The following is a 14,814-nucleotide window of genomic DNA, read 5'->3' on the forward strand; positions in this document are numbered from 1 at the left end:
GCTCTGTGCCTGTCCCGGGTGGCTGATTGCCTGGCGAGGTCGGTGGCTGCCTTTCTTGGGCCACCGGGGCCTGCTCGCCGCAGCTCGGGGCGGGAGTTCTGGCGGGGGGCCTCCTATGCCACCATCTGGATGGAGGCATGTCCCTCTGTGGTGTGGTGGTGGGGACACGCACCCTGGGGTTGCTGCTGGTGGTCGGGGTCCTGGGGCTTCCTGTCCATCCTCTGCTCTCCTTGGGGGAACGGTTGCACCATCACAGCCATCTTTAAACACTCTTCACCCTCATTCTGCATGGTGACACAGTCACTGCATCCTCTGGTGAACATTTAAACCGTGTATACAAACCGTGAACATTAAGGACTACTGTGGTTTAGTTATCTGCTGTGTTATACAAACATGTATGTGTAGACTTAAACATGAGTGTACGAAACTTTTGTGCCATGGTTGCTGTCTACTCCAATGTAATCTTTCTCTTTTGTGTGCCTTTCAGTATTGTCAGCTTGCTCTCCGGCCGAGGCCGGGTGATGTCCTTTGTTGTGTTTCTCAACAGGTGTAGCAGTTGCTGCTTGGCGTATCCCTCTTTTTCTCCCCCCCCCCCTTTCTCTCAACCCCTGTCCACTCTATCTTCTCTTCACTTTCTCTCTCCTTGTCAGGTTCGGCAATATTATGTAAAGGTCCATCCACCAACATGTATAAACAATAAAATAAAATTAAATAAGTTTAACTTAGATTATCAAGAGGAGCCTTATCATCCATAAAGCTCCCCTTGGCAAATCAAAATCTGCTCAGCACAACATAATGAAGAGATCATTATTCTGCTTGCTTCGATGCTGGACAGGACAAAAAAGAAAAAAAAAAATGCAAAAACAGTTTGTGAGAGATTACGCAATTCGAGGTGAAGCTCAGCTAGCTGCTGCCTCCGCTCGCATCTCTACCTGTATTTACCCAGGAAATACATAAATTCAGCGATTTTGACTACAAAAATTAAGATAAGAGATTAAAGTTATATCACAGACCAACGGACAAAGAGTATAATTTATTTTCTCAATGGTATAATTTATTTTATCTTCATTACTTTTCGAGCGGTCAGTGCCTCCCCTGGCCGCACGACCAGATTTACAGCATGTTTAATCAGGCTGTTATTATAAATGAACCAGCATCACAAATGGTGTTTATGCTTTCAGACAATAACTGTCCATTGTAAAAATCATTTTCTGCTTTTAGCTGCTGCTGTGAGTTTGTCTTGTAGGCAGTATCCACAAAGAATTTTAATAGCAGGAATGTTTGAAGGAAAAGGTATGACTGCTTAGTATATAATAGTGCAGTATACTGTAGTTATTCCAGATAAAGTCAAAGAAAGTGCACCCATTAACCACAAGCCAGTGATACAGGAAAGGAGGACACCATTATGAAACATTCAACATTCACACTCAAGTGCTGTTGGCAGTGTTGTGCATGAACGTGCTCATATTTTTGTGAACTGCGAACTGAACGCATAATTTTTCCAACTGTGTGAGTAGATGTGAGTTTCACTCAGTCTGGAGGGAAATAGCGACGTTCACCCCATTCATGAAAAAAAAGAAAAAAGTTTTACGACAGCTGTCAGTTGATGTGCAATTTACGGCATATAGGATGGCTAGTGCAGCTGAAAGAGAAGCCACCTCTGAAGCAGCTGATCCACGCAAACAGATGAGTAATTTCCTAGTATATATATTCAATGGATAGTCAAAAGAGCAGTACAGATCATGGCGGTAAAAAATATCACGGCCTAGGGATGGATGGGCAGGTAAATCAGACATTCTATTGAGCAAGAATTGCTTGAAGCTGCTCATTTAAAAACAAAAAACATAAAAAATGAACGCTACTATGAACTTGAACTAGTTCACTTTTATCTGTGTGAACTGAACTTTGAGCTAGTTCTTGTTTAGCGTGAACTTGCACAATACTGGTAGTCGGAAATAACAAATTAATATTAAAAAATACAGCATCCCTTTTGACCAGTTACATAAAATTGCTGGCTCTGCACAATTCATGGAAATATAAATAAATGGAAAAGTATAAACAGATGTAACAACTGATGGATTTAATGAAGTGTGGGCAAAGGTGGAATTAATGACTGCAGACTTATGTGTAATTTACTTGGGAAAGAGAAGTACTTGTGTATATCTTAAGTCAAGATGAGGACAATCTATGGATTTTATGGGTTGTGTTAGTGCCTGCATGATTAAAATATTTGCAAATATTTAGTAATACTTTTAACAAGTAAGGGAGGACTCAAAAGAACAATGGTGCAAGAGAGACATTATGCAAGAGAAGGATGAAAATAATTATTGCAAGGACTTTTAATTTTGCTCATACTAGATGACTTGATGGCCAAGTGTGACTTTAAGGAAAATCACTGTAACTTGCCCAGGCAACCTCCAAATGCCACGACATTGTCAACATATCCATGTTTAAGATTCAAATCCTTTTATGAGTTTTGAGGACCGTGCACCTCTAGGGGTGGCTTAAAGCTTGTTTTTTTTTTTTTTTTTTTTTTTTTTTTGGTCAAAAAACACGTCAAATGTTTTTGTGTGTTATGAATGTGAGGGTAGCAGGAATAGGAATTGGAGATGTCAAAGGTCACCCACTGCATGGAAGCATGGCAAGGATGCAGAGACAACACATAAAACGACTCAGCACAGCACTGTGTCTGACAGGAGTAGGGACTCCTGTCTGAGGACAGCTTGGCTTTGGGTCCGAGTTGCGTGGAGGTGCTTGGACCACTTTGTAATTGCTTGCAATTCAAGTTCTTATTGAAAACTGTGTTGCTGGTCTAGCTTGTAAAAGAGATCATTGATCTTAATTGGACAACCCTGATTAAATAAAGGCTACATGAAAAATAAACTGGCCCCGAGGGTCAGCTCATGTCCTGCTCCTGCTCCTGTTCCTGTACCGTCCCTGAGGGTCAGCAGTGTCCTGCTCCTGTACCGGCCCCGAGGGTCGCCTCACATCTTGCTCCCATACTGGCCCAGAGGGTTGGCTAATGTCTTGCTGCAGCTCCAGCTCAGAGGATTGCCTCCAGCTCGGGCTCTGGGGCTCCTGTTCCCGAGGTGGGTCCGGCTTCTGCTCCTGTTCTTGTGCCGGCTCCTGCTCTGGGTCATGTTTCTTTGCCAGCTCCAGCTCCTGATCCTGTTGCCGTTCCTGTTCCCGTGGCCCTTCCTATCCCTGCTCTGGTTCCTGAGCGGCCTGTCCTGTCTGCCCGGCCTCCCGGCCGCCCCCCAGAACTCTCGGCCCTGTCTGCAAGGCTTCCCGGTCGCACAGGACCAACAAAATTCCAACAAATGACTTGAGCTCATCTACAATGATGTTAATACTGGCCCCAATTTGTTGACACCTGTAGAGATTTGTCTGTTCGCAGATGAACAGATGAACTCGAGTGACCCACATGCTAATGACAGGCCAAACTATTGATAAAAGATAAATTGATAAATGGAACCCCCATCCCTTACAGGATGTTAAAGAGTATGTATCTCCTGATGCATGCAGTACACTGAGGGAAGGGGGCTACGGAGGTCCTCCAGCGTTCAACAGTCTCAGAGCCTCCGGGAAGAAGCTGTTCCTCAGTCTGTTGGTCCTGCTCTTAATGCTCCGTAGCCTCCTGTCTGAAGGGAGAGGGACAAACAGTGCGTGTGTGGGGTGGGTGGGGTCTTTCCTGATGCAGGAGGCCCTTTTTCTGCATCTGGAAGTCCGTGGTGGTGGATAGACTGCGTTCCACAGTCTTCTGTGCAGCTTTCACCACCCTTTGCAGAGCCTTCTTCTCTGCCACAGAGCAGCTGCCGTGCCAGACAGTGATGCAGGAGCACAGGACGCTCTCCACCACACACCTATAGAATGCTGTCAGGGCTGAGCTCCCAAGTCTGGCGCGCCTCAACCTCCTGAGAAAATAGAGGCGCTGGTGTGCCTTCCTAATCAGGCAGTGTTGGTGCTCCAGGTGAGGTCGTCAGTGATGTGGACGTCCAGATACCTGTAGCTGGAGATCACTTCCACCGCTGTCCCTCCGATGTGCAGGGGAGGGGGGAGGTGTCTGCCCCTTCTGAAGTCCCAGACCATCTCTTTGGTCTTCTTCACGCTGATTCAGAGGTTGTTTTCGATGCACCAACCCTCCAGGTGTTCTGTCTCCTTCCTGTAGTTGGACTTGTCATTGTTAGCGGTGTGTCCAACCACAGCTGTATCGTTCGCAAACTTCACAAACTTCACAATCAGACAGCTCGGATGTATCGCTGAGCAGTCGTATTTGTGATCAAGGCAATGTTGCAATTTAAGTTAGTCACAATAACTTGCATCATCCTATTGACAAACTGCAAACCGTGAGTTAGTTTTAAGTTAGTTATGTCATAGCATAATACCTTCTTATACATGTGGATACATATATGTATGTGTACATGTTTTACTTAATTATTATTTATTAACAACCAGCAGGGGTGTAACAGTACACATAAGTCACGGTTCGGTACGGGTTCGGTACCGTATGGGAAAAAAGCAACAAAAACTCACACATGTATAAGACTAGCTTTTTTCATTTATTTTGAATAGCCTAAAACAACTAAAAAGCACCTCCTGTTATAAAAATAAAAAATAAAATAACACATAAAACAAATGCATTAGATGGGTTCTCATACCATTCATTCATTTTGTTCATACAGAGGAAAAGAAAAAGCACAATTCCTTGTAGGGATAAACTGAGGTCGTCAGGTAGCAACTGGCAACTTTGGTAAAAACTAACATTTTTAGTGTTGTATTAAACAGTAAAATGTAAACAGTGAACATACTCTCACATTAGCAATATTGTCAAATATTTCAAATAGTACCAAAACTGAAAATCTCTTGAAAATATTAAAAAAATAAATAATGAGGGTGTATTATGTGCGTTAGCATGTCTGACATGTGTCCGGCGACATACTGCGCCTCCGCGAAACATCATTGGCAGACAGTCTTTGTCCACCATTCGATGTGGCGGACCGGGTTGCACCGGAAACCAAAGTGTTCCCATGCTACTTTTCTTCTTGTCTGTTTTTCTTCTTCTGTAGGCTAATGACGTTTGCTGGCAGCTTTTAGGCTCATTACTGCCATCTGGATTGAAGTGAGGACTCGACTTTTTCTTTTTTTTTAAAAGGCTACTGATGCAGAGTATTCGCTATATGACTGCGTGCACCGAACCGTGACGCCCGTACCGTGACACCGCGGGACGAATACAAATACTGTTACACCCCTAATTCTAACACACCAAAAATTAAACAAAAGAAAAAGGCATTAGCATTAGTGTCACGGGGTGACTGTGTGTGGGTGTGTGTGGGTCTGCCGACCTGTGGAGGTGATTACCTGATCACCTGCACGTGTGTAATTAGGCAGCACTAGGGGGAGGGTCGTAGGTGCTTTTTCTTCCTTTTTCATTCAGGAAGCAGGTACGGAGCAGGGACGGAGCGGCTGAGCTGACGCGGGTAGGTGACACGGGGAGAATACGAGTACAGCCGTTGGTCGCCACGACGGGTGAGGAGCGAGTCTGCCGAGGAACACGGGAAACGGCCATAAGACGACGGGAGCCGCTGCGGTACAAGAGAGAGGACACCGTCGATGCGCCGGACCGACCCAGTAGACGCATGGTGCGAGAGGGGGAAGCCGTGGGAGACAGTGGAAGGGTGGGGACGCGTTCCACCCTTCCTCCAGCTAAGTACCCTTCTCATTTCGCTATACATAAGGAACATCTCCAGCATCATTATCAGTCATTATAGGACAGACGTCAGTCGTTGGATGGGATTTTAGTTTGATTTGCCGTGCTATTAATTTTTTCCAAATTGTGTGGATTGTTTGTTTATTTTTGACTCGCCCTGTGTTGGCCTTTGTTTGATTACTTTTGATATTAATTGATTTTATCCCATCAACACTAACTTCTGCTTCCTAAAAGAAAAAGAACCGAATAACTGAAGACTGATTAGGCTGAACATTCTGACGGTCACCTGGTGTTTTCTTCTGTGTCTCCTTCAAAGAGATCTTCAGCCAATCGTGGATAGTGAGGCCTGCTGCCCAGGATCTCGCCACGTCCGGAGTAAATATACATTGTGGACTCTTTTTAAAAAAGGACTTTTATGAGTATATTATTTTAAATTTGTAATATTTCTTTATAAAAAATCCCCCGTGGACTTTGTTGTTGTGGTAGTCGCTCCCCCGACAGAATACGGTGTTTTGCACCCTGCCCCGGTCGCGTCCACTCGGCGACATTACAAATGTGTTTGTCTCACTAATGTCCTGTCTTAGCTATATAATTATATAATTTTCGGAAATAAGATGATTTTCTAGCATTAGTTCTGGAGGTAGTAAAAGTAAAACATGCGCTACCCTCACAAGTTGACAAGCTTACCAATGTTTCTGACGATTCTGAGGCCAGGTGCTTGGGAGCTTTCTCCATTCCTCACCAGCCTGTAAATACAAAAAAAAAAAAATGGACTTACACATTTGGACAGACAAGTAGAAATAGTAAGTATTACATTTTCTGATTCATTATACTCTTAAATATTTTTCTAAACGAAACACATGCAATGACGAAATTCCCTGTGATGTTTTGCCTTTAACCCAACAGAGTGAACACTTTTACAGTATGCATTACACACTTACAACACTGAGAGTGCGTTTACTCTAGACTTCCATCTCAGTGGATTTGTCATTTTGTTTTGTGTGACAAGCAAAAATACTAAAACCATTTCTTGGTTTTGTTATTATGTAATTACCGGAATTCCACAGTTCAAAATTTATAAAAAATTGTAATTTTCATGCTACATTTTACACTCCATTTCTGATGTAATTTGATCTGACCTGAGGCTGAAGTTATCCTGGTCTGCTCCATCAGAAGTGTGCTGTTGTGAGTTCAGAGTGTTCCCGCTGATCTCCTGCACAGTGCAAGTTGCAGCTGTTTGCTCAGAAAGCTTTTTTATGTCTTCATTATGAATGCTGTGAGTCCGGTAAGTGATCATGTCAGATGTAAAATCTCTATGCTGAATGTTGGAGGCAGCTGGTATGTCAGTCATGTCCAGAGTCCTCCCTCCTCCCACTCCTTCTCTTCTCATATTCAGAACATCACTGTCGTAGAGAGCATGTCTGCTGCGGGCATCGCTGTTGCTTGGCAACACAGCTCTGGAATGATGGAGCTGTGGTGAATGCTGAGGCCTACATTTTACAGGAAAATAAAACTTAGAAACACATAATAATAATAATGCATTTTATTTAAAGGCGCCTTTCTTGGCACTCAAGGACACCGTACATACATTCATAAGAAACGACAGCAGAAGAATAAAATATATATATAGAAAAACAACAACAACAACAACAACAACAACAACAAAAAAAAAGGCAGAGCAATTGTCATCAGGTGGAATAGGCAGTTTTAAACAGATATGTTTTGAATTGTGATTTGAAAAGGGGAAATGAATCAATATTTCTGAGTTGGGGTGGTAGTGAATTCCAGAGACGGGGAGCAGAGCGGCTGAATGCTCTGCTCCCCATGGTGGTAAGACGGGCAGTAGGGACAGACAGATGTATGGAGGAAGAGGATCGTAGAGAGCGGGAGGGAGTGGGAACATGGAGGAGATCAGACAAATATGGGGGGGTGAGGTTGTGAATGGCCTTGAAAGTAAACAAGAGGACTTTAAATTGGATGCGGAATTGAACTGGGAGCCAGTGAAGCTCTTGAAGGACAGGAGTGATGTGGTGAATGGAGGGGGTTCGAGTTATGATGCGGGCAGCTGAATTCTGGACTAGTTGAAGTTTATGGAGGGATTTGTGTGGAAGGCCAAAGAGGAGAGAGTTGCAATAATCCAGACGGGAAGTGACAAGACTGTGAACAAGGATGGCGGCTGTGTGGGGGGGTAAGGGAGGGGCGGAGGCGATTAATGTTACGTAGGTGGAAGCAGGCAGACCGAGTAATGTTATTGATGTGGGATTGAAAGGATAGTGTGGTGTCAAGGATGACACCCAGACTCTTAACCTGGGGGGAGGGTGAAACGGAGGAGTTGTCAATACTAAGAGAAAAGCTGTCGGTTTTGGATAGAGTGGATTTGGTGCCAATGAGGAGGACCTCAGTTTTGTTACTGTATATAAGTATACAATATAAGTATAACCTAGCAGTCTTTATGTTAACTAGGAATGCAAAAAGGGTAGCTTTGGCAAAAGCCTGGTACCTCCAACCGTAGTAGCCAATGCCGAGTGATCTGCTGAGAAACTTAATGTTTTGGTTCCATGTCATTTTTGAGTAGTAACATGTAGGTTAAACGTGGCCACACAAAATTTCTATATTTCACTATGGTGGAGTTAGGTTATGTACCAGGTACGACATCAAAATGTCGTACTTGGTAGAAATCTTTATATTTATTGCTATTAATAAAGCTATAAGTTTGGTTTGGTAATCCTATTAACTGATTTGGGTTGCTCTAAGAATGCCTACATAATTCCAAATTATTGTTTTTTGGATTTTTTTTTTTTGTTGTTGTTTTTGTTCAAGATGGATTCTGTAACAATTTTATCTAAACTATATATTTTGGGATATGCTGATATACACAGATCATGTTGGCCACTTGCCAGATATTTCGTAGGTCTCCCTTGTGCCTCCATAACAACATATCAGAGAATGGACATTGGCCTTCTGAGGCTGTGTTGCTAATCGGCGTAAATCCTGGGATTGAGCTGCTAACCCTCCAGTTTGTGAACAACCCACTCTACCGATGAAACGTCACTGGGAGAAGGCCATTTTCTCATGATTAATTATAAATATCCAGAAGTAGAGTAGCGATTACTGCTCTAAACGTCTTCTGTCGTAAAAATTCTGGAATCTACCCATCACACTAAGCTACATGTTGGCAAAGAAAAGGGTTGCTAATTTGAAAACTAACCCCAACTCAATGCAGTTTTTAACTTCACTAATGGAAAGGATATTCAGATTTTCACAAAAAAAAAAAAAAAACATACTTACATTAGGCTGCTCTCAGCCAGAACCTGTGCAAATCTCAGTTGTTGTCTCTTTTTCAATGTGAAGCATGAGTAAAGCATTTGTAAATACTTAATTCATCATTTATAAAGCATTACTCCTAGTGAATAGTGTGTAAATGCTTTATTCTATACATAATGATATTTTCATGCTTATAACGATTAAGGAACTATTTTAGGATTTACAAACTAGTCATCAAGGAGCTGTCAGAGGTTTATAAGATCATTTAAAAAGTGTAAGTGAATGATTAATAGACTATGTATAGTATACATGTATACATCAAATTATTAATACATGACAAGTAGTTACAAAGTGTGTTACAATAGTTTATAAACATGTATTCTTGCTGTAATTCATGGTAATTAAGGTTGTTATAACACATTTATTATAGTATAATATTTTGTGAGCTCCCCGGAATGTGCCACATGCCGAAGTGTCCTTGAGCAAGACACTGAACCCCCAGTTGCTCCCAGTGCGTGGCACTGGTGTGTGAATGTGTGTGTGCTTGTGTGAGCGAATGGGTAGATGTGTCTATGTCTGTAAAGCGCTTTGAGTACCAATAGGTAGAAAAGCGCTATATAAAAGCAAGGCCATTTACCATTTACCATCTAAATTGAGGACTATCTCAATTCCAAGTAAGTTAAATTTGATTCATATAGCATTAATAAAATTAAAATTGTCTCAAGATGCTTTACAAGGCATAGATGTTGTATTGTCATTTACAAAAGAGATTTACAGGCTCAACTCTTATACGATGCTTACAAATTAGGAATAAAGCATTTATAACTGCATTTATTAATGCACTAATGCTTTACTAATGCTTTATAGTGTGCAGTCATAAAGTGTTGACAATTTTTGATTTTTGTTTGTTTGTTTTTTACTTTTACTATTTTTACATTTAAAAGTCCAGATAGGCCTCTCCCCAGCCACTTCCACCAGCTCTTCTGGAGGAATTCCCAGGCGTTCCCAGGCAAGATGAGAGGTATAATCCCTCCATCGTGTCCTGCTTCTGGTCGGACATGCCCAAACCATCACTCCCAGGAGAGAGGGCGTCCGGTAGGCATCCTTACCAGGTGCCCAAGCCACTTCAACTGACTCCTCTCGACGTGGAAGAGCAGCGGTTCTACTCTGAGCTCCCAGAGTAGCTCCTTACCCTATCTCTAAGGCTGAGCCCATAGGCCATACTTCTAGCTGCTTGTATTCATGATCTCTTTAGGTCATTACCCAAAGTTCATGACCATAGCTTAGCTCTCTCTTTGCCACAACAGACTGGTTAAGCACCCGCTTAAGGAAAAACTCCCTTTTAACAGGAAGAAACCTTGAGCAGAACCCAGCTCATATGGAGGGACCCATCTGCCTAAGGCCAGTCAGGTAGAGACAGAAGAGAGAGAAGAGAACAGCAGGAGGAACGAGATAAACATACATTTGTCATAGATACATATATCTTACTCAAGCGTACATGTAGAACAGTGGTTGCGCTAGTTTTTTTCATTGTCTGTTATTTTGACTGAGAGGGTGATAAAAATCCCGTCATATCTATTTTTACCCGTCACTTTAATTTTTTAAAATGATAATAACGACATATTCAATAGCAGTTTGGGCTGCCGACATGTCTTGTCCGTACTCAGACTGGGACTGCTAACGCTAACAGCTCGTATACGGTACCGTAGGGTGGAAGTGCTTCGGTGGTATGCAAATTCTATTTTCGTAGCCGTTAGCCGCATAGACATAGACATGTATACAGTACATACAGTTGAAACCAGATGTTTACATACACTGTGTTAAAAGACACATAAACCTTTTTTCCTCACTGTCTGAAGTTAAATCAGACTGAACCTCTCCTGTTTAAGGTCAGTTAGGATTACAAAAATTTTGTGGCTAAATGGCACAATAATGAGAGAAAAAAATTCTTAGAGAATTTTTTATTACTTTCTTCAAAGTCAGAAGTTTACATACATTTCCTTAGTATTTGGTAGCATTGCCTTTAAACTGTATGACTTGGGTCAAACGTTTTGGGTATCCTTCCACAAGCGTCTCACAATATTCTGCTGGAATTCTGGTCCATTCCTCCTGACAGAACTTGTGTAACTGAGTCAGGTTTGTAGGCCACCTCGCTCACACACGCCTTTTCAGATCTGCCCACAAATTTTCTATGGAATTGACATTGGGGCTTTGTGATGGCCACTCCAAAACATTGATTTTGTTGTCCTTAAGCCACTTTGTAACTACTCTGGCAGTATGCTTAGGGTCATTGTCCATTTGGAAGACCCACTTGCGCCCAAGCTTTAACTTCCTGGTTGATGTCTTGAGATGTTGCTTCAATATTTCCACATAACGTTCTTTCCTCATGATGCCGTCTATTTTATGAAGTGCACCAGTTCCTCCTGCGGCAAAACAGCCCCACAACATGATGCTACCACCCCCATACTTCACAGTTTGGATGGTGTTCTCAGGCTTACAAGCTTCCCCCTTTTTCCTCCAAATGTAATGATGGTCATTATGGCCAAACAGTTCCACTTTAGTTTCATCAGATCACAGGACATACACTCCTGATCAAAATTTTAAGACCAGTTGAAAAATTGCAAGAATTTACATTTTGCACTGTTGGATCTTAATAAGGTTCTGAGTAGTGCTTCAAAATACAAAAAGAAGAAATGGGAGTGAGACAAGAAAAAAATTTGAGTAAGCAATTTATTGCAAACAACCATTAAACTGAAATAGGCTGTTCATCAGCTGATTAAAAGTTTAAGACCACATCTAAAAAAAAAAAAAAAAAACTCCTAAAATAGAAATAAAATTTTCAAAAAAGGACTCAGTAATGAGTAGCTGCGCCATTCGTGTAAATCACCCCAAAAATTCGTTTCGGCATGCTTGATGCTAGTGTTTCCAGGAGGCTAGTGGGAATGTTGCTCCAAGTGGTGAAGATGGCTTCACGGAGGGCGTCCACTGTCTGGAACTGGGGCCTCATGTACTAACAGTTGCGTAGATTTCCTTGTAAATCGTGACGTAAGTTCAGATTTAGAAGCATTTCGAAGCACATTTCCTTTGTACATCCCGATTGAACGTACCCGACTCCTCCCTGTCCACGCCCCTTTTAAATATGCAAATCCATGTCCACGCCCCCTTTAAATATGCAACTGCCTGTCCACGCCCATTTTCAATTATATTTAAATTGACTCTGCACCTGAGATTCCCATCTCTGCGCGATCAGAAAACGAAAACATAAGAATGAGTAAGACGGGAAAGAAGAAGAACTTCACAGAAATAGAATTGGAGATGCTACTCACTGGAGTGGGGATGGGTAAAATGTGTTCTTTGGCACGCTGCCACAATGTTTACTTGCATTTGCGCATCAGGTATGATCTGCACACTGATCGAATGAAAATGTTTCCTGTTGATATTTACAAATTCATGCGATGGCGCTTTTATAGCAATGTGTGTGCAGTCGATAGCTCTGATTACATTCAGAAAACCGTCTCTCGCTGCAGATTGCTCTTTAATGTTGACCTGTTCAGATGCATTGTATGGGAATCTGATATACCTGGCTGACATGCGGATAATTCCGTCCCACGCGGCTTGCATGGATCTGCTCAGGGTCGACCGGCACAGTCCCGATCGGTCGGAGTAATAGTTTTCACATTGATGACAGTTTCCCGGCATCACCTCTAAGTGTCGCCAAAGGATCGATATCTGTAGAATCCTACTTACGCCAGCCACGTCGTTGGCGTAGCCACGTACAAAATTCCCGGACATTTCACTCTTGATACATCTGAACTTTTACGTGAGCGAGTACTTACGTAACGTTTTTGTACTTAAGCAACGTTCGTACATGAGGCTCCTGGTGTCCATTTTTGTAAACTTCCCTTGCCATCCAACCCCAAATGTTCTCAATTGGATTTAGATCAGGCTAACACGCAGGATGGTTCAAAAGAGTGATGTTATTTCTCTGGAAGAAGTCCTTTGTCAGGCGGGCATTGTGAACTACATGCGTTGTCCTGTTGAAAAACCCAGTCATTACCACACAGACGATGGCCTTCAGTCATGAGGGATGCCCCCTGCAACCTGAAGCTCCATTGTTCCATTGAAGGAAAAAGCCCCCCAGATCATGATGGCGTCCCCTCCACTGTGCCGTGTAGAAAACATCTCAGGTGGGATCTCCTCGTCATGCCAGTAACGTTGGAAGCCATCAGGACCGTCAAGGTTAAATTTTTTCTCAACAGAGAATAAAACTTTCTTCCACCTTTCAATGTCCCATGTTTGGTGCTCTCATGCAAACTCCAAACGGGCAATTTTGTGCCGTTGAAGGAGACGAGCTCTTTGAAGACGTTTTTTGTTCTTAAAACCCTTCTCTCGCAGATGCCGTCTAATGGTTATTGGACTGCAGTTGGCACCAGTGACAAGCTTACTTTTTTCCGAGGATCGTCCCGTGTCTTGACGGACAGCCAATTGGATCCTCCGGCTCAGGGCCAGTGAAATTTTTTTGGGTCTACCACTTGACTTTTTTTTCCCATAACCCTCAGGATCTTTTAAGAAGTTTAAAATGACTGCCTTACTGCGTCCAGCCTCAGCAGAAATGGCACGCTGCGAGAGGCCTTGCTGATGCAGCTCAACAATCCGACCGCGTTCAGAGAGAGAAAGCTTTTTTGCCTTTGCCATCAGGAGGTCATGGCAGTGTGGGTAGCTGATAGAAAATGACACTGAATCCACATTTTTGCGAAGATTTGGGCTTTTAAAGGCTGTGGTCTTAAACTTTTGATCAGCTGATGAACAGCCTATTTCAGTTTAATGTTTTTTTGCAATAAATTGCTTACTCAAATTTTTTTCTTGTCTCACTCCCATTTCTTCTTTTTGCATTTTGAAGCACTACTTAGAACCTTCTTAAGATCCAACAGTGCAAAATGTAAATTCTTGCAATTTTTCAACTGGTCTTAAAATTTTGATCAGGAGTGTATATACACATATACATTGTGTATATATATATATATATGTCTATGGTTAGCCGAGCTCTGACGTGTGCATCAGTGTAATCGATGTGCCAGGAAACGCTGTTTGGATTGCAAACTGCAATTAGAGACTAGAGCCAATTAATAACATTATTTGACAACAATTTGGTCAGGGGTGTGATTTGCAACCTGTCAAAATGACAGATGGCCTTCAGAATGTTCCGTTACAGTTTTTAAAAATGGTCAATGACGGAAAATATTCGGTTAACGTAACCCCTGATATAGAATCTGATGATACAAATACAATATACAGCTGATGATGTTACGTGACAGTTTGAGAATGTAAGAGGAATCACAGGTAGGTTGGAGAATTGTTCAAAATTGAACAATTGAACTGAACCTCTCCATTTGAGACAGGATCTCCTCTCCGGGCAATAAATGGTAAATGGTAAATGGCCTTGCTTTTATATAGCGCTTTTCTACCTATTGGTACTCAAAGCACTTTACAGACATAGACACATCTACCCATTCGCTCACACAAGCACACACCAGTGCCACGCACTGGGAGCAACTGGGGGTTCCGTGTCTTGCTCAAGGACACTTCGGCATGTGTCACATTCCGGGGATCGAACCGCTAACCCTCTGGTTCGTGGACAACCCGCTCTATCTACTGAGCCACAGCCGCCCTTTTTCGAGTGAGGACCATGGCCTCAGACTTGGAGGTGCTGATTCTCATCCCAGCAGCTTCACACTCGGCTGCGTACCGCCCCAGCAAGAGCTGGAGGTCATTGTTCAATGAGGTCAGGAGGACAACATCATCCACAAAAAGCAGAGACGAGATCCTCCGATCACCGAGCCCGG

At 42.7% G+C, this 14,814-nt stretch overlaps 1 protein-coding gene across 1 annotated transcript in view; it reads right to left on the reverse strand.

The window, feature by feature from the left end:
* ngef (neuronal guanine nucleotide exchange factor) overlaps positions 1-14,814 on the reverse strand; it is a 94,856-nt gene that overhangs the window by 64,955 nt on the left and 15,087 nt on the right. The window contains 2 exon segments of the mRNA XM_084559075.1: positions 6,395-6,453; positions 6,847-7,197. Of these exon segments, the coding sequence (XP_084415201.1) occupies positions 6,395-6,453; positions 6,847-7,197 (410 nt within the window).

The sequence above is a fragment of the Chelon labrosus genome (assembly GCF_963514085.1).
Source record: "Chelon labrosus genome assembly, chromosome: 13".
Lineage (NCBI taxonomy): Eukaryota > Metazoa > Chordata > Actinopteri > Mugiliformes > Mugilidae > Chelon > Chelon labrosus.